Source organism: Oncorhynchus nerka, linkage group LG11 (genome assembly GCF_034236695.1).
Source record: "Oncorhynchus nerka isolate Pitt River linkage group LG11, Oner_Uvic_2.0, whole genome shotgun sequence".
NCBI classification, from domain to species: Eukaryota; Metazoa; Chordata; class Actinopteri; order Salmoniformes; family Salmonidae; genus Oncorhynchus; species Oncorhynchus nerka.
The window spans coordinates 32,001,631-32,028,374 of NC_088406.1; the positions used below are offsets into that span (position 1 = coordinate 32,001,631).

Sequence of the window (26,744 nt, forward strand, 5' to 3'; positions counted from 1 at the left end):
AAAAGCAAGATGCCCAGGGTCCCTGCTCATCCGTGTTGAACGTGCCTTAGGCATGCTGCAAGGAGGCAGGGCAATAAATTGCAATGTTTGTACTGTGAGACGCCTAAGGCAGCGCTATAGGACGGACAGCTGATTGTCCTCTCAGTGGCAGACCACATGTAACGACACCTGCATAGGATCGGTACATCCGAACATCACACCTGCGGGACAGGTACAGGATGGCAACAACTGCCCGAGTTACACCAGGAACGCACAGTTCCTCCAAATCAAATGTATTTATATAGCCCTTCTTACATCAGCTGATATCTCAAAGTGCTGTACAGAAACCCAGCCTAAAACCCCAAACAGCAAGCAATGCAGGTGTAGAAGCATCGTGGCTACGAAAAACTCCCTAGAAAGGCCAGAACCTAGGAAGAAACCTAGAGGAACCATGCTATGAGGGGTGGCTTGTCCTCTTCTGGCTGTGCGGGGTGGAGATTATAACAGAACATGGCCAAGATGTTCAAATGTTCATAAATGACCAACATGGTCAAATAATCATAGTAGTTGTCGAGGGTGCAGCAAGTCATCACCTCAGGAGTAAATGTCAGTTGGCTTTTCATAGCCGATCATTGAGAGTATCTCTACCGCTCCTGCTGTCTCTAGAGAGTTGAAAACAGCAGGTCTGGGACAGTTGAAACTGGAGCAGCAGCACAGCCAGGTGGACTGGGGACAGCAAGGAGTCATCAGGCCAGATAGTCCTAGGGCTCAGGTCCTCAGAGAGAGCGAAAGGAAGAGAGAGAGTTAGAGAGAGCATACTTAAATTCCCACATGACACCCGGATAAGACAGGAGGAATACTCCAGATATAACAGACTGACCCTAGCCCCCCGGCAGAAACTGCTGCAGCATAAATACTGGAGGCTGAGACAGGATGGGTCAGGAGACACTGTGGCCCCATCCGATGATACCCCCAGACAGGGCCAAACAGGCAGGATATAACCCCACCCACTTTGCCAAAGCACAGTCCCCACACCACTAGAGGGATATCTTCAACCACCAACTTACCATCCTGAGACAAGGCCGAGTATAGCCCACAAAGATCTCCGCCACAGCACAACCCAAGGGGGCCGCCAACCAAGACAGGAAGACCATGCCAGTGTCTCAACCCACTCAAGTGACACACCCCTCCTAGGGACAGCATGAAGGAGCACCAGTAAGCCAGTGACTCACAATACAGTACCACTGACACTGCCCGCTACCAAACCCTGGGGACTCTCCTTCACTGCAGCCGACGTGAGTAAAACATTTAAACGTGTTAACCATCGCAAGGCTGCAGGCCCAGACGGCATCCCCAGCCGCGTCCTCAGAGCATGCGCAGACCAGCTGGCTGGTGTGTTTACGGACAAATTCAATCAATCCGTATCCCAGTCTGCTGTTCCCACATGCTTCAAGAGGGCCACCATTGTTCCTGTTCCCAAGAAAGCTAAGGTAACTGAGCTAAACGAGGTAACTGAGGTAACTGAGCACTATCTTCTGTCATCATGAAGTGATTTGAGAGACTAGTCAAGTACCATATCACCTCCACCCTACCTGGCACCCTAGACCCACTCCAATTTGCTTACCGCCCCAATAGGTCCACAGACGACGCAATCGCAACCACTCTGCATACTGCCCTAACCCATCTGGACAAGAGGAATACCTATGTGAGAATGCTGTTCATCGACTACAGCTCAGCATTTAACACCATAGTACCCTCCAAACTCATCATCAAGCTCGAGACCCTGGGTCTCGACCCCGCCACTGTGCAACTGGACTTCCTGACGGGCCGCCCCCAGTTGGTGAGGGTAGGTAACTACATCTCCACCCCGCTGATCCTCAACACTGGGGCCCCACAAAGGTGCGTTCTGAGCCCTCTCCTGTACTCCCTGTTCACGACTGCGTGGCCATGCACGCCTCCAACTCAATCATCAAGTTTGCGGACGACACTACAGTGGTAGGCTTGATTACCAACAACGACGAGATGGCCTACAGGGAAGAGGTGAGGGCCCTCGGAGTGTGGTGTCAGGAAAGTAACCTCACACTCAACGTCAACAAAACAAAGGAGATGATTGTGGACTTCCGGAAACAGCAGAGGGAGCACCCCCCTATCCACATCGATGGGACAGTAGAGGAGAGGGTACTAAGTTTTAAGTTCCTCGGCGTACACATCACGGACAAACTGAATTGGTCCACCCACACAGACAGCGTTGTGAAGAAGGCGCAGCAGCGCCTCAGAAGGCTGAAGAAATTTGGCTCATCACCAAAAGCACTCACAAACTTTTACAGATGCACAATCAAGAGCATCCTGTCGGGCTGTATCACCGCCTGGTACGGCAACTGCTCCGCCCACAACCGTAAGGCTCTCCAGAGGGTAGTGAGGTCTGCACAACGTATCACTGGGGGTAAACTACCTGCCCTCCAGGACACCTACACCCCTCGATGTCACAGGAGGACATAAAGATCATCAAGGACAACAACCACCCGAGCCACTACCTGTTCACCCCACTATCATCCAGAAGGCGAGGTCAGTACAGGCGCATCAAAGCAGGGACCGAGAGACTGAAAAACAGCTTCTATCTCAAGGCCATCAGACTGTTAAACAGCCACCACTAACATTGAGTGGCTGCTGCCAGCATACTGACTCAACTCCAGCTCACTTTAATAATGGAAATTGATGTAAAAAAATGTATCACTAGCCACTATAAACAATGCCACTTAATATAATGTTTACATACCCTACATTACTCATCTCATATGTATATGTATATACTGTACTCTATCATCTACTGCATCTTGCCATCTTTATGTAATACATGTATCACTAGCCACTTTAAACTATTCCACTTTTATGTTTACATACCCTACATTACTCATCTCATATGTATATACTGTACTCGATACCATCTACTGCATCGTGCCTATGCCGTTCTGTTTTTCCCAATACACTTGTGTGTATAAGGTAGTAGTTGTGGAATTGTTAGGTTAGATTACTCGTTGGTTATTTCTGCATTGTCAGAACTATAAGCACAAGCATTTCGCTACACTCGCATTAACATCTGCTAACCATGTGTATGTGACAAATAACATTTTATTTTATTTGGTCCAGACAGGACTGGCAAAAAGTGTTCTTCACTGACGAGTTGCGGTTTTGTCTCACCAGGGGTGATGGTCGGATTCGCGTTTATCGTCGAAGGAATGAGTGTTACACCAAGGCCTGTACTCTGGAGCGGGATCGATCTGGAGGTGGAGGGTCCGTCATGGTCTGGGGCGGTGTGTCACAGCATCATCGGACTGAGCTTGTTGTCATTGCAGGCAATCTCAACACTGTGCGTTACAGGGAAGACGTCATCCTCCGTCATGTGGTACCCTTCCTGCAGGCTCATCCTGACATGACCCTCCAGCAGGACAATGCCACCAGCCATACTGCTTGTTCTGTGTGTGATTTCCTACAAGACAGGAATGTCAGTGTTCTGCCATGGCCAGCAAAGAGCCCGGATCTCAATCCCATTGAGCATGTCTGGGACCTGTTGGATCGGAGGGTGAGGGCTAGGGCCATTCCCCCAGAAATGTCCGGGAACTTGCAGGTGCCTTGGTGGAAGAGTGGGGAAACATCTCACAGCAGGAACTGGCAAATCATGAGGAGGAGATGCACTGCAGTACTTAGTATCTGGTGTGGCCACCAGCTGCATTGACTGTTACTTTTGATTTGAACCCTCCTTTGTTCAGGGACACATTTTTCAATTTCTGTTAGTTACATGTCTGTGGAACTTGTTCAGTTTATGTCTCAGTTGTTGAATCTTATGTTCATACAAATATTTACACGTTAAGTTTACTGAAAATAAACACATTGTTGACAGTGAGAGGACGTTACTTTTTTTGCTGAGTTGCCTTATTAGTTAGTGGGCATTATGGACAATGTGCCAGAGCTGTGTAATTGAGGGCATTTTTTGTGCAACAATACTATTCTAGTCACACTGAAATCATCTGGGGACCAAACAGTGTACAGTAAGGACAAATTAACGTGTGTATTTATTGGCATGTGGTTCTAGTATGGGTTCACACGAGGCTGAGGGGATGTGAGATCAGAGGGCAGATGTGTGAGCTGGTTCTCTAGGAATCTCACTTAACATAATTCTGCTTTCATAACATCTAGCAAATAATTTATTACATTTCTATAGTGCTTTTCATAAAATCTCAAAGCGCTTCAAGAGCAAAAAAAAACAAGCAATATATCATGACAGTTCAATCAATAGAGGCCAAGTCTTTGAAAGCTGCATCCTCTGAAGAGAGGGGTGGTCAGTTCATGGCTTGAGTAGAGAGAGCTGGTCAAAGGATGGTAGTTGATGGAGTCTGCTGCTGATCCTGTAGAGGGAAAGTCTGGGAACCAGCCTGACTTATAGCCACTGGACTTCTCTTCCACTGTGTAGCACCGACTTGGGTGATGCCTCAGCTGCTCTGGGCGCCAGAAAGCTCACCACACGAAGTTCAGAATAGTAGCCAGTCGTCCTCACTACGAGCCCTCTGCCTCAGCAGTGCAGTATTCCTCTATCTCCCATTCCTCTCATCCTTCCGGAGACTCCCCAAATTATGCTCTTACACTGGGAAAAATCCGCTTGAATGCCCCTCCAACTGGTAATTTCCAGTGGGAAACTCATCTACCATTTCTGAGCTCCGACTTCTCCCATGCAAATGCAACAAAACATAAAAAGCAATCAATTAACATGTTTTTTAACACTAATTTGTGTACATGCATGATAGCTTTGCTTTCAGTTTACGGTTAACGCAGCTGGTTTGCCATCAGCCAATCGGCGTTCTCAATGATTTCAAAGCATGTGAATGTACACAACTCATTGCTCCCAGTTACTAGGTGGACACCTGCTCGTCTAACATCTCATTCTAAAATCATTGGCATTAATATGGAGTTGGTCCCCCATTTGCTGCTATAACAGCCTCCACTCTTCTGGCCTCCACTAGATTTTGTAACAAGATTTTGTAACATTGCTGCAGGCACTGATGTAGGGCTCAGTCAACGTTCCAATTCATCCCAAAGGTGTTCGATGGGGGTTAAGGTCAGGGCTCTGTGCAGGCCAGTTAAGTTCTTCCACACCCATCTCATCAAACCATTTCTGAAACAGGAAAGGTCCTTCCCCAAACTGTTGCCACAAAGTTGGAAGCACAGAATCATCTAGAATGTCTTTGCATGCTGTACTGTTAAGATATCCCTTCACTGGAACTATGGGGCCTAGCCCGAACCATTATTCCTCCCCCACCAAACTTTACAGTTGGCACTCGGCATCAGGACAGGTAGCGTTCTCCTGGCATCTGCCAAATCCAGATTTGTCCTCCGGACTGCCTGATGGTGAAGCATGATTCCTTACTCCAGAGAACGTGTTTCCACTGATCCAGAGTCCTATGGTGGCAAGCTTTACACTGCTCTAGCCGACACTTGGCATTGCGCATGGTGATCTTAGGCTTGTGTGTGGCTGCTCGGCCATGGAAACTCATTTTATGAAGCTCCTGATGAAATGTTATTGTGCTGATGTTGCTTCCAGAGGCAGTTTGAAACTCGGTAGTGAGGGTTTTTACACATTTCAGCACTCGGTGGTTCTGTGAGCTTGTGTTGCCTACCACTTTGCGGCTGAGCCGCTGTTGCTCCTAGACATTTCCACTTCACAATGACAATGCTTACAGATGACCGGGGCAGCTCTTGCAGGGCAGAAATTTGATGAACTGACTTGTTGGAAAGGTGGGATCTGTTGATGGTGCCACGTTGAAAGTCACTGAGCTCTTCAGTAAGGCCATTCTATTGCCAATGTTTGTCTACTCATTTGAAGGGGTGTCCACATACTTTTTTTTATATTGTGTACATAATGTAAAAGTGCAACTGAGTTTGCAGTCCCTAGCTTTGAGGACCTGATGTGTATGGTTGTGTTTTATAAATTACCTGAGCTATTTGAAATGGTTCAATAAAGGTTAAATAAATAAATAAAATAACAATAGAAAAACAAGTCTCTCTTTTCCTTCTTATTCCTGCTCCATCACAGCGAACTGATTTCAATGGTGGTTTATCCCTCTGCCTCATTGAATCATGTCAGTCTTTATAACATAGCTAAATGAGAGACTCTGGCAACACTACCTATAATTGCACCTGTTGTTCACACTCCTGTTGCTCCCTCTGCCTCATTGGATCATGTCAGTCTTTATAACATAGCTAAATGAGAGACTCTGGCAACACTACCTATAATTCCACCTGTTGTTCACACTCCTGTTGCTCCCTCTGCCTCATTGAATCATGTCAGTCTTTATAACATAGCTAAATGAGAGACTCTGGCAACACTACCTATAATTCCACCTGTTGTTCACACTCCTGTTGCTCGTTGTGCACTAAATCAAATCAGGAATTTAGGAGCCTTAATGAGATTACCATTACAGTCACGAGTGATAATTGATGGTATTTTCCTCTGTTGGTAAGTAACAGGGATGACTAGAACCAGAGGACATGGACTCGAGGACAGTAGGTCTGAAGACAGTGCATCTTTGTTTTCTGGATTTCTACTCTTAATTGTACAATGTGTCATAATAGGTAGACAAAGATATACAAATATGCTCGACAAAATTATAAACACAACATGCAAGAATTTCAAAGATTTTACTGAGTTACAGTTCATATAAGGAAATCAGTCAATTGAAATAAAGAAATTAGGCCGTAATCTATGGATTTCACAAGACTGGACAAGGGCGCAGCAATGGGTGGGCCTATGGTGGCATTAATCAAATCAAATCAAAGTTTATTTGTCACGTGCGCCAAATACAACAGGTGTAGATGTGGACCCTCTGCACACATCAACAACAGTCACCCACGAAGCATCGTTACCCATCGCTCCACAAAAGCCGCGGCCCTTGCAGAACAAGGGGGAGCACTACTTCAAGGTCTCAGAGCAAGTGACGTCACCGATTGAAACACTATTTAGCGCGTACCACCGCGAACTAAGCAAGCGTTTCACATCAGTTACATAGACTTTACAGTGAAATGCTTACTTACAGGCTCTAACCAATAGTGCAAAAATGAGTTAGGTGAACAATAGGGAAGTAAAGAAATAAAACAACAGTAAAAAGACAAACTATATACAGTAGCAAGGCTATAAAAGTAGCGAGGCTACATACAGACACAGGTTAGTCAGGTTGATTGAGGTAGTGTGTACATGTAGATATGGTTAAAGTGACTATGCATATATGATGAACAGAGAGTTGCAGGGCACAATACAGATATCCCGGTTAGCCAATGTGCGGGGGGGCACTGGTTGGTCGGCCCAGTTGAGGTAGTATGTACATGAATGTATAGTTAAAGTGACTATGCATATATGATAAACAGAGAGTAGCAGCAGTGTAAAATAAGGGGTTGGGGGGTGGCACACAATGCAAATAGTCTGGGTAGCCATTTGATTATCTGTTCAGGAGTCTTTTGGCTTGGGGATAAAAACTGTTGAGAAGCCTTTTTGTCCTAGTCTTGGCACTCCGGTACCGCTTGCCATGCGGTAGTATAGAGAACAGTCTATGACTGGGGTGGCTGGGGTCTTTGACAATTTTTAGGGCATTCCTCTGACACCGCCTGGTGTAGTAGTCCTGGATGGCAGGCAGCTTAGCTCAGTGATGTACTGGGCCGTACGCACTACCCTCTGTAGTGCCTTGCGGTCAGAGGCCGAGCAATTGCCGTACCAGGCAGTGATGCTCTCGATGTTGCAGCTGTAGAACCTTTTGAGGATTTCAGGACCCACGCCAAATCTTTTTAGTTTCCTGAGGGGGAATAGGCTTTGTTGTGCCCTCTTCACGACTGTCTTGATGTGTTTGGACCATTCTAGTTTGTTGTTGATGTGGACACCAAGGAACTTGAAGCTCTCAACCTGCTCCACTACAGCCCTGTCGATGAGAATGGGGGCATGCTCGGTCCTCCTTTTTCTGTAATCCACAATCATCTCAGTCTTGGTTACGTTGAGGAGCCTGGGGAGCCAGGCCCAGCCAATCAGAATGAGTTTTTCCCCACAAAAGGGTTTTATTACAGACAGAAATACTCCTCAGCACTCCCTCAGACGATCCCACAGGTGAAGAAGCGGGATTTGGAGGTCTTGGGCTGGCGTGGTTACACATGGTCTGTGGTTGTGAGGCTAGTTGGACGTACTGCCAAATTCTCTAAAGTGATGTTGGAGGCGGCTTATGATACAGAAATTAACATTAAATTCACTTGCAACAGCTCTGGTGGTCATTCCTGCAGTCAGCATGCCATTTGCACGCTCCCTCAAAACTTGAGACATCTGTGGTATTATGTTTGACAAAACTGCACATTTTAGAGTGGCCTTTTGTCCCCAGCACAAGGTGCACCTGTGTAATGATCATGCTGTTTAATCAGCTTCTTCATATGCCACACCTGTCAGGTGGATGGATTATCTTTGCAAAGGAGTAATGCTCACTAACAGGACTATAAACAAATTTATGCACAACATTTGAGAAGAATGTGCTTTTTGTGCATATGGAGCATTTCTGGGATCTTTCATTTCAGTCCATGAAAAATGGGACCAACACTTTACATGTTGTGTTTATATTTTTGTTCAGTATAAATCTCCCATTTGTCATTCAGTAGAGAAGCAGCTGTCCATTAGGTTGGTCAGCCTAATAAAACGGCTGTAAACACATAGAAAGGTGACTGTTCAGATCAATGAAATGAGGGGTTCAGTCCATTCCTGTAACTTCTGTACATGCTCAGAATCTAATGTTTGTATACAATGCCAAGAAGAACTGCTACAGCTGGTTTAATTCAATTGAGATAAAGGTTACTCACTTAAGTAGTGGAAGATTAGACAGCCCTCCATGAATTCTCAGTATTTTAAATTCCAAATGGAAAGTTAAGCTTGGCCATTTAATTTACCTGTATGGAGGTCGTGGTATATTGTCACGCCTGTCTGAAGGACTGGACCAAGGTAAGCATACATTTTCTCTTTATTAAAAATGATGCCGACAAAACAAAGAACAAAACCGTGATGCTTTGGGCTGTGCCCTGAACAAAGTCAAAGTTAACTTCCTACAAAACAGGTGGGGGAAAAGGGTACCTAAGTATGGTTCTCAGAGACAACGATAGACAGCTGCCTCTGATTGAGAACCACATCCGGCCAAACACAGAAATAGAAAATCATAGAACATAGACTGCCCACCCAAATCACACCCTGACCAAACCAAAATAGAGACATAAAACGCTCTCTACGGTCAGGGCGTGACAGTACCCCCCCAAAGGTGCGGACTCCGGCCGCAAAACCCGAACCTGGGAGGGTCTGGGTGGGCATTTCTCAGCGGTGCCGACCCCAGACTGGGGACCCTTGTAGCGAGCGCAAAACAGAACAAAACGTGCCGCTATGTGTCCTGAACAAAGTCGAAGTTAACTTCCCACAAAACAGGTGGGGGAAAAGGGTACCTAAGTATGGTTCTCAATCAGAGACAACGATAGACAGCTGCCTCTGATTGAGAACCACACCCGGCCAAACACATAGAAATAGAAAATCATAGAACATAGACTGCATAGACATAGGGCTTGACATATATCCAATGTGGTATGAAAAGTTTGAACCCCCCTATAGCCAGTATTCATACGTAGTAGTCATAATGTTTATTATGTAAGTGTGTCTTAAGTTGGGCATTCCTAGGGCAGCTCGGGCCTCTGGTCTAACGCAGAGTAGTTATGGTTATTTGGGTTGTAAAGGGGGTTAAATGTTCTGTTCCAAATCCCCTTTAGAGAATCAACATCCCCATGTATCCCCATTACCACCTCTTGGGCTGTCTGAGTGACTGAGTGTGAATGATAGAGAGATGAGAGAGAAAGAGAGAGGGTGGATGAGGAGGAGAGAGAGTGCTAGAAAGCGAGCGAGGGAGGGTGAGTAAGACAAAGCGAGGTAGAGGAAGTATTTGCTGAGTGTTACCTGACACTACAGACCCTACAGACAGACACAGAGGATTGTCTCAGAGCCAAATTAGTCTCATGCTGGAGAGGCTGGATTTTGAATCACTTCTGAAGTCCGATAAGGGTTTATTCATTGGAGTAAGCCACTTGCCTGCCTTTTTGGATTGCTGCTAAGGTTGGCTGACAAATTGGACATGCATTGGCGCAATAGATAGGTTAGTATATGTGTGTTTATGTCTGCCTGTTTCAAAGGCATGATCGTTGAAGGTCTGAAAACGTAAAAATGTTTGTCCGGATTTACTAATTGGTAATGATTTGTAACATAGGTACGAATAAACATAGTTTATCCATGATCTGGTATCCATAATATGGTATGGGCTACTGCACATTGTATTTATTATTAGCTGATTTTATCGGTTGTTGTGTCTTTGAGACTATTTTGAATGGAGAAGATGTTTGGAGAGACTCTGTTTCACTCGGTTTCACTCTGTTTCTCTCAAAGAGCTGAGAACCATGTTGGAATCTGTCAGCAAGTACAGACAACTGTGTGAGTGTGTTTTAGTTATCAGCTCAACCTCTTCTTTACTATGACACGCACACAGAGAGGGCTGCAAACTGGTTAATGGACTGTTTCCTGCCAATTGAGATGACTGAAATACTTACAGTAGCTTACATTGTAAATTAAGGGTGTAACTTAATTCATTGATTATGTGTGGGTGTTCTGCATTCTTGGCCGTTTTCACATACATGTCCTTCGTTGGTGTCTCTTTTTTGTGTGCAGGCAAGGACGCAATTTAGAGAACAGGAGTGGTTAACCTCCAGCTAATCTTGTCTTTATGAGAATGGAGGGATCAAGCCATTGGATCTCTCAGGCCCAGAGGGGTTAGAGAGGTCAGCCATGGCACTGTGATGACTGACACAAACAGCCAGGAAGTAAAGGAAGGGAGGACATACCTATCCCACTGGAAACACAGGTTTAACCCAATGCTTTATGTATACACTAGATGACAGATAGGGGGCACTATGTTGAAGCCACCGTGCCTCCTACTTGGCACTCCCCCACCGTTGTAAAAAAATATTTTAGAAGCTATAGAAATGCATTTAATAATGTCTACATTATTAGAGGGCTAATGTTCTCTCTCTGTATTGCCTCAGGCCTAATGCTGGCCCCACCCCATCGTATTGCATCAACTCTGCCCCATACAAACCCCATCTCTCACCAAGGGATTTACTCCCTGCAGAGAGAGGGATCAGTTGTTCCATCCATAGAGAGGGGCTTGAAACCCTAAAGAGATCCCAACAATCCATTATGAGACTCCCAAAGCCCCTTTCACTATAGAAACACCATGCATGGCGAACAAGCATAATCCAAGGCGGATTTGTTGATTTGTTTTCTGTTCACAGGAGGTTTTCAGCAAAGTGAGTTAACTGCAGGTTATATGCGTTGGTGATTCTCTATGAACTTTTGTCTCAATGTGGACAGTAATCTGGCACACTGGCACAAATCAATTAAATGGATTTGTAAAGCCAATGTCCTCAATTGGATTATTCTAATAATGCAACCCATAACTGGCATATTTTTTTATATATTTTTTTTAGACTGTGTGGTCTTTGCAACTAGAGTGTCCTGTCCTGTGAAACACACCGAAGGCCTAGATTCAATCAGATCAAAAGTTAACCAGAGATAGCCGACACCTGCATAGCTAATGTTTCGGCTGTGTCAGGAGGTGTAACTGTGTTGGAGCTGCTCTTGATCATTGTTGTAAAGCCACAACCGCCACTCGCGTTAGAAGTTCAGAACGAGAAAGTGTTGGCTATATAGAAATAATTACGCTCAAATGGAAAAATCATTCAACGAAATAATGAGGATTTCTTTCAGCCTAGGTATAATGCCAGGAGCTGCTGTTGTATTTGACAGCATGTAGTTCCACCTCCGACACCGCCAAAAAAACAGCTATAGATGTTGGTTAAAGCAGATCTGTTTGAATAGAGACCCTTGTTTTCAAGCTGTTATCAAGTTCCCTTATAATGTTTTTCAAAAGAACCTGTTACCTGTGATAACATCTGCAAATTTGTGTACGCGACCAATACACTTTGATTTATTACTATGGCGCTACAGTATATATCAAATCAAAGTTTAATGGTCACGTACACAGATTTGCAGGTGCAGTGAAATGCTTATGTTTCTGCACTGTTACTAGAAACATAAGCATGTCACTGCACCTGCGATAACATCCGCAAATCTGTGTATGTGACCAATAAACTTTGAATTGATATATAGCTCCATAGTAAAACTTGCCTTAGATCGTGTCAGTATCAGACCAGTTGGCCATATAGCTGATGAGATTTTCTAAATGACTAGGGATTTTCCTAGAATGAGGGAATGTCACATTGTCTGACATCACTTGGCAGATATGATCAATTATGATCAAAAATGACATTATTTGTCTACACTCTTAGAAAAGAAAGTGCTCTCTAAAACCTAGGGTCTGAAGAATGGTCCCAATCCCATGGGGACAGCCCGAAGAAACCTTTTGGAATCCTTTTTTCTTCTTCTTTTCCCCCTAATTGGTAGTTACAGTCTTGTCCCATCACTCCAACTCCCATACGGACTCGGGAGAGGCGAATGTCGAGAGCCATGCGTCACACTGCTTCTTTGACACACAGTGAAGAGGCGACTCCGGGATGCTGGCCTTCTACGCAGAGTTGCAAAGAACACAGATACAGGACAGAGGAGCTCTGCCTAGAAGGCCAGCCTCTTCACTGTTGACGTTGAGATTGATGTTTTGCGGATACTATTTAATGAAGCTGCCAGTTGAGTGAACACAACGTGCCATTGGACAGAGGAGTGATGGTTGCTGATAATGGGCCTCTGTACGCCTACGTAGATATTCTATTTAAAAAACTTACATGTAAAAAAAGCCATTTCCAGCTACAATAGTAATTTACAACATTAACAATGTCTACACTGTATTTCTGGTCAATTTAATGTTATTTTAATAGACCATTAAAAATATACATATTTCAATTAACAAGGATATTTATAAGTGACCCCAAACTTTTGAATGATAGTGTACATGTCAGTACATATACACATCAAGCAGGTCACAAGGGGAGAGGCGCAGTGCCGTGAGGTGTTGCTTTCTTTGTTTTTTAAACCAGGTTTTCTGTTAACTTGTGCTATATAAGATGGAAGGGAGTTCCATACACTTACAGAAGTACGTTCGTCTCTAGGAGACAGAACACATCTCCATCCTGAGTGGTATGACGGCTGCGTGGTCCCATGGTGTTTATACTTGCATACTATTGTTTGTACAGATGAACGTGGTACCTTCAGGAGTTTGGAAATGGCTCCCAAGGATGAATCAGACTTGTGGAGGTAAAAAAAATGTTCTGTGGTCTTGGCTGATTTCTTTTGATTTTTCCATGATGTCAAGCAAAGAGGCACTGAGTTTGAAGTTAGGCCTTGAAATACATCCACAGGTACACCTCCAATTAACTCAAATGATGTCAATTAGCCTATCAGAAGCTTCTAAAGCCATGACATAATTTTCTGGAATATTCCAAGCTGTTTAAAAGCAGTCAACTTAGTGTATGTAAACTTCTGACCCACTGGAATTGTGATACACTGAATTATAAATTAAATAATCTGTCTGTAAACAATTGTTGGAAAAATGACTTGTCATGCACAAAGTAGATGTCCTATCCGACTTGCCAAAACTATACTTTGTTAACAAGAAATTTGTGGAGTGGTTGAAAAACAAGTTTTAATGACTCCAACCTAAGTGTATGTAAACGTCCGACTTCAACTGTAAGTACTCAGAACCTTTACTCAGTACTTTGTTGAAGCACTTTTGGCAGCGATTACAGTCTTCTTGCATATGACGCTACAAATTTGGCACACCTGTATTTGGGGAGTTTCTCCCATTCTTCTCTGCAGATCCTCTCAAGCCAAGTCAGGTTGGATGGGGAGCATCGCTGCACAGCCATTTCATGTCTCTCCAGAGATCTTTGAATGGGTTCAAGTCCGGGCTTTGCCCCAGTCTATGGTTCTGAGCGCTCTGGAGCAGGTTTTCATCGAAGGATCCCTCTGTACTTTGCTCCGTTCAACTTTCCCCCATCCTGACTAGTCTCCCAGTACCTGCTGCTGAAAAACAACCCCACAGCATGATGCTGCCACCACCATTCTTCACTGAAGGGATGGTGCCAGGATTCCTCCAGATGTGACGCTTGGCATTCAGGCCAAAGAGTTCAATCTTGGTTTCATCAGACCAGAGAATCTTGTTTCTCATGGTCTGAGAGTCCTTTAGGTGCCCTTTGGCAAACTCCAAGCGGGCTGTCATGTGCCTTTTACTGAGGAGTAGCATCCATCTGGCCACTCTACCATAAAGGCCTGATTGGTGGAGCGCTGCAGAGATGGTTGTCCATCTGAAAGGTTCTTCACAGAGGAACTCTGGAGCTCTGTCAGAGTGACCATGGCCCATCTCCCGCGATTGCTCAGCTTGGCAGCGAGATCTAGGAAGAGTCTTGGTGGTTCCAAACTTCTTCCATTTAAGAACGATGGAGGCCACTGTGTTCTTGGGGACCTTCAATGTTGCATTAATGTTTTGGTACCCTTCCCCAGATCTGTGCCTTGACACAATCCTGTCTCAGAACTCTATGACAACTCCTTCAACCTCATGGCTTGGTTATTGCTCGAACATACACTGTCAACTGTGGGCCCTTATTTGGACAAGTGCCTTTCCAAATCATGTCCAATCAATTGAATTTACCACAGGTGGACTCCAAGTTGTAGAAACATCTCAAGGATGATCAATGGAAACAGGGTGTACCTGAGCTCCATTTTAAGTCTCATAGCAAAGGGTCTGAATACTTATCTAAATAAGGTATTTCCTTTTTTAATTTGTAAGCCATTTGATAACATTTCTAAAAACCTGTTTTCGATTTGTCATTATGGGTTATTGTGTGTAGATTGATGAGGAAAAATATAAATTTAATTCATTTTAGAATAAGGCTGTAATGTAACAAAATGTGGAAAAGGGGAAGGGGTCTGAATACTTTACGAATGCAATGTATAGATGTTATCTGATGTAAGTTATTGATTTCATGAACCTTATTTCTAAGGCTACATCTGTACAGTCGTGGCCAAAGGTTTTGATAATACTAATTTTCACAAAGTCTGCTGCCTCAGTTTGTATGATGGCAATTTGCATATACTCCAGAATGTTATGAAGAGTGATCAGGTGAATTGCAATTAATTGCAAAGTCCCTCATTGCCATGCAAATGAACTGAATCCCCCAAAAAACTTTCCACTGCATTTTAGCCCTGCCACAAAAGGACCAGTTGACATCATGTCAGTGATTCTCTCATTAAACACAGGTGTGAGTGTTGATGAGGACAAGGCTGGAGATCACTGTCGTGCTGATTGAGTTCGAATAGCTTTAAAAGGAGGGTGGTGCTTGGAATCACTGTTCTTCCTCTGTCAGGTGTGTGCATCTGCATGCACAGTGAGGCAAAGACTTTTGGAGGATGGCCTGGTGTCAAGAAGGGCAGCAAAGATCCACTTTTCTCCAGGAAAATCATCAGGGACAGACTGATATTCTGCAAAAGGTACAGGAATTGGACTGCTGAGGACTGGGGTAAAGTCATTTTCTCTGATGAATCCCCTTTCCCGATTGTTGGGGCATCCGGAAAAAAGCTTGTCCAGAGAAAACAAGGTGAGCGCTACCATCAGTCCTGTGTCATGCCAACAGTAAAGCATCCGGAGACCATTCATGTGCGGAGTTGCTTCTCAGCCAAGGGAGTGGGCTCACTCACAATTTTGCCTAAGAACACAGCCATGAATAAAGAATGGTACCAACACATCCTCCGAGAGCAACTTCTCCCAACCATCCAGGAACAGTTTTGTGACGATCAATGCCTTTTTCAGCATGATGGAGCACCTTGCCACAAGGCAAAAGTGATAACTAAGTGGCTCGGGGAACAAAACATCGATATTTTGGGTCCATGGCCAGGAAACTCCCCAGACCTTAATCCCATTGAGAATTTGTGGTCAATCCTCAAAGAGGCGGGTGGACAAACAAAAACCCACAAATTCTGACAAACTCCAAGCATTGATTATGCAAGAATGGGCTGCCATCAGTCAGGATGTGGCCCAGAAGTTAATTGACAGCATGCCAGGGCAGATTGCAGAGGTCTTGAAAAAGAAGGGTCAACACCGCAAATATTGACTCTTTGCATCAACTTCATGTAATTGTCAATAAAAGCCTTTGACACTTGTAAATGCTTGTAATTATACTTCAGTATTCCATTGTAACATCTGACAAAAATATCTAGACACTGAAGCAGCAAACTTTGTGGAAATGTATGTCATTCTCAAAACTTTTGGCCACGACCGTTTATTAACGTGGGCTATTTTCAGCCCTTTCCTGGGTAGCTTATCAGAGTGGAAAAGAACAAACAAAACAAGAGAAAAATATACATTCGGCAGTCCATTAATCAGTTGGTGTGTGTAAGTGTGTGTCCCCCCCCCCCAACTGTCTTATCTCCTCCTACCCCACTGCTCCCAGTGAGTGCCTCGCCTTCTACTGCCCAGCAACCAGCAGGTAGTTCCTACTCAGGTACATCTTCATCTGCTTAGCTGCCATTCTCCCTATATAGCCTTTTGGAGTGGTCCTGTTTACAGATATGTTAGTATCTTCAGACACAATATAGCAGAAATGATTACAGTTACATGGAATGTGTTTGTTATGTCTGCTATGCTCGTCCTCTTCAGAGCCCAGTGTGCTGCAACAGATGAGTTCACGCTTCCTGGCCTTCCAGGTTTCTGGCCAGACCACCCTCTACCTGTCCACTGAGGTCCACTAACACCAACATCAGCACACAGAAATGTACAGAGAAGTTCAATTAAAGCTGCTCTTTAATTGTTTGTTATTCTTCTTACTTTAAGGTATTTTCTTAACTGCATTGTTGGTTAAATAAGTAGGCATTTCACTAAGGTCTACACCTATTGTGTTCAGCGCATGTGACAAATAATATTTGATTTGAAGTTCTACTGTTTTATATCAATTATGTTGATGAAACCTGTACAAATCTAATGAATGTTCTTTTTTTGTGTCAAATTCTCAACTAATGTGGATCCCTTCTACAGACACAATGTAAGTCTCTCTCATACACTGCTTTTCTTTACTCTATAGCTGACCCATCCACATGTGATGCCAGGGTTGGCCCCCCATGACCCTTCAGCTCCCTGCAGGGGTCCTTCCACCCTCCCAAGGTACCAGTGGAAAAGAGAGTAATGGGAACTAGGAAGTTGGGGCAGAGGCAAAATATATAGTATTTAGGTATCATCAAGTTATGGTGTCATGAGTTAGTAGTGTGTGATCAGAAGTCTACATTTCCTTGTCTTTGTCAGACATCAAATGTTCTAGACATGGCACCAGGACCTAGGACTGGGTCTGGGTCACACAAGCACCTACTTGTGTGAGAAGAATCCCAAGAGTACCCTTTAGATCATTTTAATTTCATCATTTCAAATCATAAGAGTATCGCCAAAATGTTCTCATTTGAAAAGTGTTTTGAGTTCTGTTTCGACCTACTGAACTGGATATTCTCTCAGAGACCAGGAAGATGGCATACAATGCATGTCCGCATTGCATAGCAGATCCACCACCATAAACTGCGGGTGAAGGTATGAAAATGTGTTAAACATCCACTAAAATGTGTATAAAATCCCAAAATTATTATTTGTATCTAAGCCACACATAACTGGCACTATATGTCTGTCTGTCCTCCCATTTCTCAGCAGAAAACGCAAGTGGACTCACAAGCAATCCACTTCGGTATCAAGCCGGAGTTTCTGAATCAGCATGCTGGTCCTGACCTGATTCAAGCCATCCACCATCAGCGGGACCGTATTCAGTCCTCCACCCCATTCTCTAACCAAGGTGAGGACAGGGACCAAAGACTTAACCTCCTTAAAAAGATGACTTATCTCACTAGAGTACTGTAATCTAACACAGAGAGAAATTACTCAACATAGCATTTTCCCATTGTTCTCCTGCTCCAGAGTCACACAGTACACATCCTTCATTTGGAGTTTTGGGGACAATGAGTGCCACAGCATTTGGTGGCATGGCAATCCTAGCACTAAGTGAGTAGCACCTTCAGTCTCCCTTCAGCATTGGTTCAGTATTATGACAATATAATCATAAAGGAGGGAATTGCCTTTTGAAACTAACATTTCTTTGACTTGCTTATTCTTCCTCCTCTTAAAAACAGACTATCCCATGATCTATCACAAAGACAATCTAAATGCACCAAATGGAGAAGTAGGAGGAACTCCTGAGTGATGGAGCAGGCAGCAGAAGACACCCCTGTCCTCTGAATGACAACCTGAACGACCAGGAATATTCAAGCAGGAAACCTCAGGACAGGGAATGGGGAAAGCAGCTGCACGTACCCAGAGAGAAGATGGAGGAGAAACAGTACATAGTGGAGAAACATCAAGGCCACAATGTTGCAGGGACTCCTGATATTTCACCGGGCTAAAGAGAAGTCTGTTCCTCAGACAATGACCTTGAAACCTGATCAGCGGTCCAATGGCAGCCGTAGCTGGGAGTCAGGAAGAGAGGGCTTGAGTGTGAAAACTACATAAAGGCCAAGAAGATGAAGCGGCAGAGAGGATGACCAGGATTTCAATGATGGCCCTCAAACCCAGGACCCCACAGAGAAACCATCTCTGACCCCTCCAATACACATGCCATCATCCATGTTGATGCAGCACATGACCATAGGAAACATTATTCCAGTACTCTACCCAGTAAATAGCTTATGTAAACTGGCCCAGACTCATGTTGGCACTCCTGTTATTCAGCTCATCCCCTACTCAGGAGCTGAGAGGTACCCTTACCCTGCACTTCCCTGGGACCCCCCCTAAGAGACCCACTATGGGATGTATACAGAGGTATGGACCTCCCAGTCTCCTCCCGTCAAGAGCTGAGCATGAGGGCTGATCCTCCACGTGGTGTAGTGGGGGCCAGGCTGTTGAAGGCAGCAGACTGGTCATACAGAGACACTCATCACGGCTTTCCGCACCCACCCCATCACCCCTCACTGGCCCTGAAGCAGCAGGAGAGGGCTTACCTCATGGAGATAGCGTCTGACTATGCTCAGAGAGGAATACTACCAGCACAGCCTCCATTCTGCCACCATGGGAGGCCATCTCACCCATCCCAGCCTCCTGACCTCCACCTATTCCAAGTGACACATATTTCCATGGTGGGTCTCACACAGAGCCCCCAGAGTAGCCTCCCCAACAGAACTCTTCCCCCTGGGTCCTTAAGCACACTGGTGCCTCTGGTCCCCTTCTCTCTCCCATTGTCTGGAGCGCCCCACAGGACTACCTCGTAATGACAGAAATCAGAGGACGCTATTCTGTGAGCTTGCTTGCCTTAGAACTGTAACTCTGCAAGGTCCTGCTTCAAGACAAATTCTGTGATTCTGATTATTACCTGTATGACACAGATATAGGACAAACTACTGTGTTGAAAAACGATTTACATCCTTTAAAACACCTGTAAATTGATGAACAATGATTTTGTTCAACATAAAAGTGCAAATTCGTTCATAAAATGTTAACTCATGAGTTAGTCTGGTTACTGTTCCTAAAATGGACATACAAAAATATAACTGACAAAACTTAAATCTAAAAAAACTTGGTCAAATCAAAAGCTACAGCATTAATGAAATCAGATTATCCAGTGACCACAAAGGAAAACCTAAGACCTATAACTTAATGGAAAAGAGTTAAAAAAAAAAAAAAAGTGACATGAGACTTCTACACTAAAAACCAGAGGTGAATTAAAAACTGCTGTCAATGGGGTCACATTCTGATGCTGCCAACGCCCTCGCCGCATTAAAGCTAATACTGTAAAACACTAACAAATAAAAACATTTGATCAGGGATAGTAAGCACTAACAGTCCTCACATTCTTGTCAACTTGTCACATCTCTTCCAGAGATACTAACATTTAGTGAACTTTAATAAACAGTCCATCCCAGGTTAAGCCCAGCCATCATACATGCAGCACAGCTGTAACATTGGAGTGATTCAGTAATGCTACATTAGTGGTCTCCAACACTGGTCCTGAGAAGATACTGGATCTGTATTTCTTCAACCAAGTGCACATTTCACAAAGGAATGACAGTGCGTTAGATATGAATGGCTGCATTCATCGAATGGAATATTCCTATTCATTGAGATACAATTCAAGTTGGTATCACTACTTTAGTCTACAGGATCAAGGTTGGAGACAACAATGTGGTAACGTCAATAGTTTACTTGGACCACTAGAATAAGGAGGGTCTGTGTGTGATCACACCACATCCATCCCCAGACCCCTGGCCACCTCAGTCAGGGCCCTCACAGCACCCGAGGGCCCGCAGGAGTCAGAGCCGTCCCGGGTTGCGTCGGGGTCATCCCCCATATCAGACACGTTACTCAGTACACAGTACACAGGTGAGTCACTGCTCCTGGGGCTGGGCTGGGCTGACATCTCCTCCCCTGCAGAGAGCTCTGAGGAAGAGGAGCAAGAGGAGGGGGAGGAGGAGCCAGGGGGAGAGCCATGACTCCTGGCTGCCCGGGTGGCAGCTCTCTTGGCTCGGCTGCTGGACCCGGGGCCCTTATGGGGCGTCCTCTTCTTAGCCATGTTCTTCATGATCTCTTGAGTCACCTCCACTGTCTCGTAACGCACCATGTTCAGCCTCAGGTAGCCATCTTCATCCTCCTTGTATCTGGAGCAAGCCAAATAATCAACAACCACCCCCTTATGGTAAAACTAACTAACTCATGTTAACTAATAACACAAGGGAAAGATCAAGTGCTGTTCATACCTGAAGCGGGAGTGTCCAGAGGGCCATTTCAGGTGGTGTTTCTTGCGCAGGTGCAGAGTGAGTGTGTAACACCAAGAGAAGGTTCTGTCACAGAGATGACACTTGTATTTTGAGACCATTCCACCCTACAGGGGAAAATTACACAAGTGTCAAATGGAGTACACTTGATCAAAATTCCACAAACCCATTTTCATATTTGAAAATGAAAAAGTCAAGCTTTGACACTGATCTTGATTCTGTAGGTCTATTGAGCAGTGAGTGAGTGTTTGGCGTCCCCTGCAGACAGTCTCAAGTACCTCGTGTACTCTCTTGTAGTGCTGGTTCATGGTGTGGGCCATGCGGGAGGAGTAGTCACAGCCCTCCACAGAACAGTGGTAGGCCGCCCCCTCATTATGTGTCTCCATGTGCTTCCGCAGGTCGTGCTGGTTCTTAAAGCTGGGAAACATGAATCATAAACAAAAGTGTAAGCAAAATAATATGTGCACAATATGTTTACAGCCCATATGGGTCAGTAAGTTGTGATGACTCTGTGGAACAACAACCTGCTCTCACAGAAGTCACAGGGAAAGGGTCGCTCGTCACAGTGGCGGAACTTGATATGGATCTTCAGAGTGGCGAGAGAGGTGCAGGTCATGTCACATAGGGGACACTTGATATGGTTCACTGAAAGGCAGAGGATAGATCACTCATAAGGTTTACAGTGACAGAAACTGGACACAGACAACAGCCATCATCAGCCAATCAAAATATCTTATTGACAAACCCTATTGATAGCACTACAACTCAAATAAATCAGACTAATAGATGTACATGTCCAAGCCAGACATGGAAAATGAGCTAAATCATACTGAACCAAAGTGGTGGAGAACAGCACACTCACCATGTTGTCGTACATGGTCTCTCAACAGTCTCTCATTGGCAAAGCCTTTGTCACAATGCTCACACACCAGGGACTCTGCAAGAATCAGAGGGCATTCAATCAAATTAAAATGTACATGTCTAAGCCAATAACATATCTGCCTATAAGCTGTAAAACAGTGACTTCTGGCCAGGCAGAGCTGAGCCCATTCACCCTCTGGCTCGGCCTGTCTGTGGATGTGGTCGAAGAACTTGGTGTTGCTGGAGAACATGCAGCCGCAGGTGGGGCAGGCCACCAGACGCTCCTGAGTGTGGCTGCGCAGGTGCTCCCGCAGACGGTACTTGATCTTAAAGAATGCATCACAACCTGTGGAAACACATGAGGATATCAGCTGAAGCAGGCCAACAAAACATCAGTATATTCAATGTAGCACTACAGCAGGAAAGCATGTGCTGATACAGTATAATGTGATCCCTTTCTTGCCCCTAGCAGTACCTTTCCAGCTGCAGAAGATGGCCTGCTGCTGGTCTGGGAGAGGAGAGACACCAGTGCAATGAGCGTGCATGTCCACATGCCGATAGAACCACTCCGGGTTGTTAAATGTACTCTGTAAGCAAAAAACAACAAACATTAAGTACATCACATACACAGAATCACTAAGGGTGGCAGTGGATTATAAGGGAGATGTCAAACAGTGGGATGCAGAATCACCATCCAGGGTATTATTAACTTACATCACAGTGCTCCCACTGGCACACAAGTCCCTCTGAGATCTCGGGGACCAGGTTGTTGCTGTGGAGGTCCTGGGTACAGCTGGGGAAGTTGGGGTGGGACTTGAGCATCTGCTCCCCAATGAACTTGAGTTTGCTGTGGAAGGTGTGGAAGTGAGCATGGATCTCCAGCTCCCTGGGGCTGCCCATAGCCAGGAACTCACAGCCCTCCCACAGACATGCATAGTCATCTAGAGGGAGCAACACAACACACGTTATCTGGCGAAAGGCAGTAGGTGTTAGTGATATTCTGGTCAGCATATAATCAACTATGTCTCAGTACTTTTCAAAGGCTTCCTATTCTTGACTACTTTCCTTTGAAATCACTTTTTATCACCTTTATTTAACCAGGTAGGCCAGTTGAGAACAAGTTTCCATTTACAACTGCGACCTGGCCAAGATAAAGCAAAGGAAAGCAGTGCGACAAAAACAACAGTTACACAAACAAACATACAGTCAATAACATAATAGAAAAATCTATTTACAGTGTGTGCAAATGTAGAAGAGTAAGGCAATAAATAGGCCATAGAGGCAAAATAATTAGTTTAGCATTGACACTGGAGTGATAGATGTGCAGATGATAATGTGCAAGTAGAGATACTGGGGTGCAAAAGAGCAAGAGGATAAATAACAATATGGGGATGAGGTAGTTGGGTGTGCTATTTACAGATTGACTGTGTACAGGTACAGTGATCGGTAAGCTGCTCTGACAGCTGATGCTTAAAGTTAGAGAGGGAGATACAAGACTCCAGCTTCAGTGATTTTTGCAATTTGTTCCAGTCATTGGCAGCAGAGAACTGGAAGGAAAGGTGGCCAAAGGAAGTGTTGGCTTTGGGGATAACCAGTGAAATATACCTGCTGCAGCGCGTGCTACAGGTGGGTGTTGCTATGTTGACCAGTGAGCTGAGATAAGGCAGGGCTTTACCTAGGACTTATAGATGACCTGGAGCCAGTGGGTTTGGCGACGAATATGTAACGAGGGCCAGCCAACGAGAGCATACAGGTAGCAGTGGTGGGTAGTATATGGGGCTTTGGTGACAAAACGGATGGCAGTGTGATAGACTACATCCAATTTGCTGAGTAGAGTGTTGGAGGCTATTTTGTAAATGACACCGCCGAAGTCAAGGATCGGTAGTATAGTAAGTTTTACGAGGGTATGGATGGCAGCTTGAGTGGAGGAAGCTTTGTTGAGAAATAGGAATCCGATTCTAGATTTAATTTTGGATTGGAGATGCTTAATGTGAGTCTGGAAGGAAAGTTTACAGTCTAACCAGACACCTAGGTATTTGTAGTTGTCCACATTTTCTAAGTCAGAACCGTCCAGAGTAGTGATGCTAGTTGGGTGGGCGGGTGCGGGCAACAATCGGTTGAAGAGCATGCACTTAGTTTTACTAGCATTTAAAAGCAGTTGGAGGCCACAGAAGGAGTGTTGTAAGGCATTGAAGCTCGTTCGGAGGTGTGTTATCACTGACAGACTGTAGGCGCCAGAAAGATTTCAAATTCTACATTTGCTTCCACCTGATGGAAAAGACTAGGGAAAGGAAGCTATTGGGACAATACTGAGACACTGATGTAGCGGTCACCTGCCAGTCCCCTCACGAACCCACCTAGTTCTTCCATAGCATCTCTGTCTCCTAGGTGATCCTTCAGGTGCAGTGACATGTGTTCACTGAGCTCCTCCATGCAGTGGCCTTTGAAGGTGCAGGACGCCCACTTACAAGACACCACCAGGTTGGACAGGCTCCTCCTTTTTGCCATGGTGATCTGGCTGCTGGACACAAGGTAGGTAGTCCCTAGAACCAAAAACACAGCAGGTGTTAGAGCTAAATGGCCAAAACAGTCCTAACAGCAGGTTCGATTTAGTTAGCCAGTTCACAACACCATTATAAGCAAACTGGATTCATTCTGGCACAAGCTTCAATTGGTCACTATTTTTCCAATATGACTAACAATGCTATTTAGCTAGCCAGCTAGCTTCAAGTGGGACATATGCCAAATACGTATGTGCCTGTCCCAAATACCTAACATGACATTACAAAACTAGCTGGCAGGCAGTTTTAATAACGTTAGCTAGCTAGCTGGGATTTCCAACATTGGAAAGAGTCGTAAACCAAATATATTTATAACCAATCCCCACCCCGTCTGTGCGTAAACTTTAGTTAGTTACCAAATAGCCCTTTATCTTTGTACAGATTCTGATACAATATACATGCTCCCTAAACATTACTATAATAACATTGTTAGCTAAATACCATATGTGAACTTACTTACAGACTATGTTGTCCTTTTCAACAGATGTCAGAATATTTTTCGTTCCCTCCAATGTTTTTATCCATTTCCGGTCACACTACAAACAGGAAGTTCCCACAGTAACTGCTTCTTCTTCTTGATCTTCGACGAGGTTTAACGGTGGTTGGCATCCAATGTTTCATTACCTCCACCTACTAGACTGGAGTAAACTCCCTTAAACTTTGCTTGAAAAAATAAACAAATACCCTACCATCTAACACTGCACCCACAAAAAAATGAATAAAATAAAAATAGTACCACCCTACTCCCCTATTTAAATCTACTCTCCAGAGGGTGGTGCGGTCTGCACAACGCGTCACCGGGGGAAAACATGCTGCCCACCATGACACCTACACCACCCGATGTCACAGGAAGGCCAAAAAGATAATCAAGGACAACAACCACCTGAGCCACTGCCTGTTCACACCGCTATCATCCAGAAAGTGAGGTCAGTACAGGTGCATAAACGCTGGGACCGAGAGATTGAAAAACAGCTTATATCTCAAGGCCATCAGACTGCTAAAAAGCAATCACTAACTCAGAGAGACTGCTGCCTACATTGAGACCCAATCACTGGACACTTTAATAAATTGATCACTAGTCACTTTAAACAATGCCACTTTAAATAATGCCACTTTAATAATGTTTACATATCTTACATTACTTATATCACATGTACTGTATATACTGTATTTTATACCCTCTATTGCACCTTGCCTATGCTGCTTGGCCATCACTCATCTATATACTTATATGTACATATTCTCATTCGCCCCTTTAGATTTGTGTGTATTAGGTAGTTGTTGGGGAATTGTTAGATTACTTGTTAGATATTACCGCACTGTTGGAACTAGAAGCACAAGCATTTCGCTACCCTCGCATTAACATCTGCTAACCATGTGTATGTAACTGATTTGATTTACTTAGTCCTACCATGCCAACAATTAGAAAGGATGGGACATCACAACTTAACACACCCTGTAACACTTCTGATGTCAAGTCTTGCAGACCCAAATACCTCTCTGCATCTGCCACCACAACCTACATTTTCTGTGACTTCCGTTCCATCCCTGGAGTACAGTTGATAACCATTGCTATAAATGCTAAAAATCCAATTTTACTAAAACATATATGACTTGTTGGCCTATACCTCTGTAGTGGTACAGATCTACTACTCTCACCACTCCTCTCAGGATCCCTCCCCTTGACCCATCTTCCTCTACTTTCTTCACTGCCTCAGCATATGACAACTTCTGCACTATTCTAACCCTGGAAACCTCAACCTGCCTCTCTCGCACAGGAAATTTCTGATCCCCAGCCCCATGGGCACCCCTACAATTAACACATACCACTATTTTCCCCAATGCTACACATTCCTTTGTCTCATGCCATTCTGGACACTTCTCACACCTTGGAACTTCCGTTCTACACACTGCTACCACATGACCATAAGCTTGACACCAGTAACAACGTAATGTATTCGGCACTAAAGCTCATACAGGATAACTTATATATCGAAGCATCACTTTGTCGGGCAAAGACTCAACATCAAACTCAAAAGAACAGACAATGACTCTTCTGTTTCACCACTCTCGCCACCCTGTCTGCGTCGCACCAAACGACGGAAAAGGTGGGCCCGGACAGGCCCCCATTAACATCAACGGGGCTGTAGTGGAGCGGGTCAAGAGTTTCAAGTTCCTTGGTGTCCACATCACCAATGAACTATCATGGTCCAAACACACCAAGACAGTCGAGAAGAGGGCACGACAAGACATTTTCCCCCTCAGGAGACTGAAAAGATTTGGCATGGGTCCCCAGATTCTCAAAAAGTTCTACAGCTGCACCATTGAGAGCATCCTTACCGGTTGCATCACCGCCTGGTATGGCAACTGCTCGGAATCTGACCGTAAGGTGCTAGGGTAGTGCGTACGGCCCAGTACATCACTGGGGCCAAGCTTCCTGTAAGCCC

The 26,744-nt window shown here is 44.7% G+C and overlaps 1 protein-coding gene and 1 long non-coding RNA gene across 6 annotated transcripts; one reads left to right on the forward strand and one right to left on the reverse strand.

The window, feature by feature from the left end:
- Positions 1-12,195: 12,195 nt before the first annotated feature.
- On the forward strand, positions 12,196-18,598 carry LOC115136700 (uncharacterized). 3 transcript variants are annotated; one of them, XR_003864687.2, is made up of 5 exons: positions 12,196-16,854; positions 17,161-17,240; positions 17,583-17,910; positions 18,033-18,116; positions 18,245-18,598. It is a non-coding gene; the product is annotated as an uncharacterized LOC115136700 (long non-coding RNA). The 3 variants fall into 3 exon arrangements; XR_003864688.2 differs by having other exon boundaries at positions 12,196-16,584; positions 16,740-16,854; positions 18,033-18,598; XR_010465041.1 differs by having other exon boundaries at positions 18,033-18,598.
- Positions 18,599-19,505: 907 nt separating this feature from the next.
- On the reverse strand, positions 19,506-24,865 carry zgc:112083 (uncharacterized protein LOC550461 homolog). 3 transcript variants are annotated; one of them, XM_029672371.2, is made up of 10 exons: positions 24,758-24,865; positions 24,094-24,279; positions 22,451-22,677; positions 22,212-22,323; positions 21,930-22,082; positions 21,738-21,812; positions 21,400-21,520; positions 21,154-21,292; positions 20,858-20,982; positions 19,506-20,758 (listed from the first exon to the last, which is right to left on the reverse strand). In XM_029672371.2, the coding sequence occupies exons 2-10, from the start codon at positions 24,242-24,244 to the stop codon at positions 20,341-20,343; spliced, it is 1,521 nt and encodes a 506-aa protein (XP_029528231.1). In that variant the 5' UTR covers positions 24,245-24,279; positions 24,758-24,865; the 3' UTR covers positions 19,506-20,340. The 3 variants fall into 3 exon arrangements, with proteins under 3 accessions (XP_029528231.1, XP_064880488.1, XP_064880489.1); XM_065024416.1 differs by having other exon boundaries at positions 21,738-22,082; XM_065024417.1 differs by having other exon boundaries at positions 21,738-22,082; positions 24,754-24,851.
- Positions 24,866-26,744: the final 1,879 nt, after the last annotated feature.

What these genes read in the sequence shown, in the direction of transcription:
- zgc:112083 (XM_065024416.1), bottom strand. Translation starts at nt 24,244, where the DNA reads ATGGCAAAAAGGAGGAGCCTGTCCAACCTGGTGGTGTCTTGTAAGTGG. An exon ending in TGTGACTTCTGTGAGAGCAG is followed by an intron (nt 21,293 to 21,399) that starts GTTGTTGTTCCA and finishes CATGTTTCCCAG; the next exon opens with CTTTAAGAACCAGCACGACC. An exon ending in TCTGGACACTCCCGCTTCAG is followed by an intron (nt 20,759 to 20,857) that starts GTATGAACAGCA and finishes GGCTTGCTCCAG; the next exon opens with ATACAAGGAGGATGAAGATG.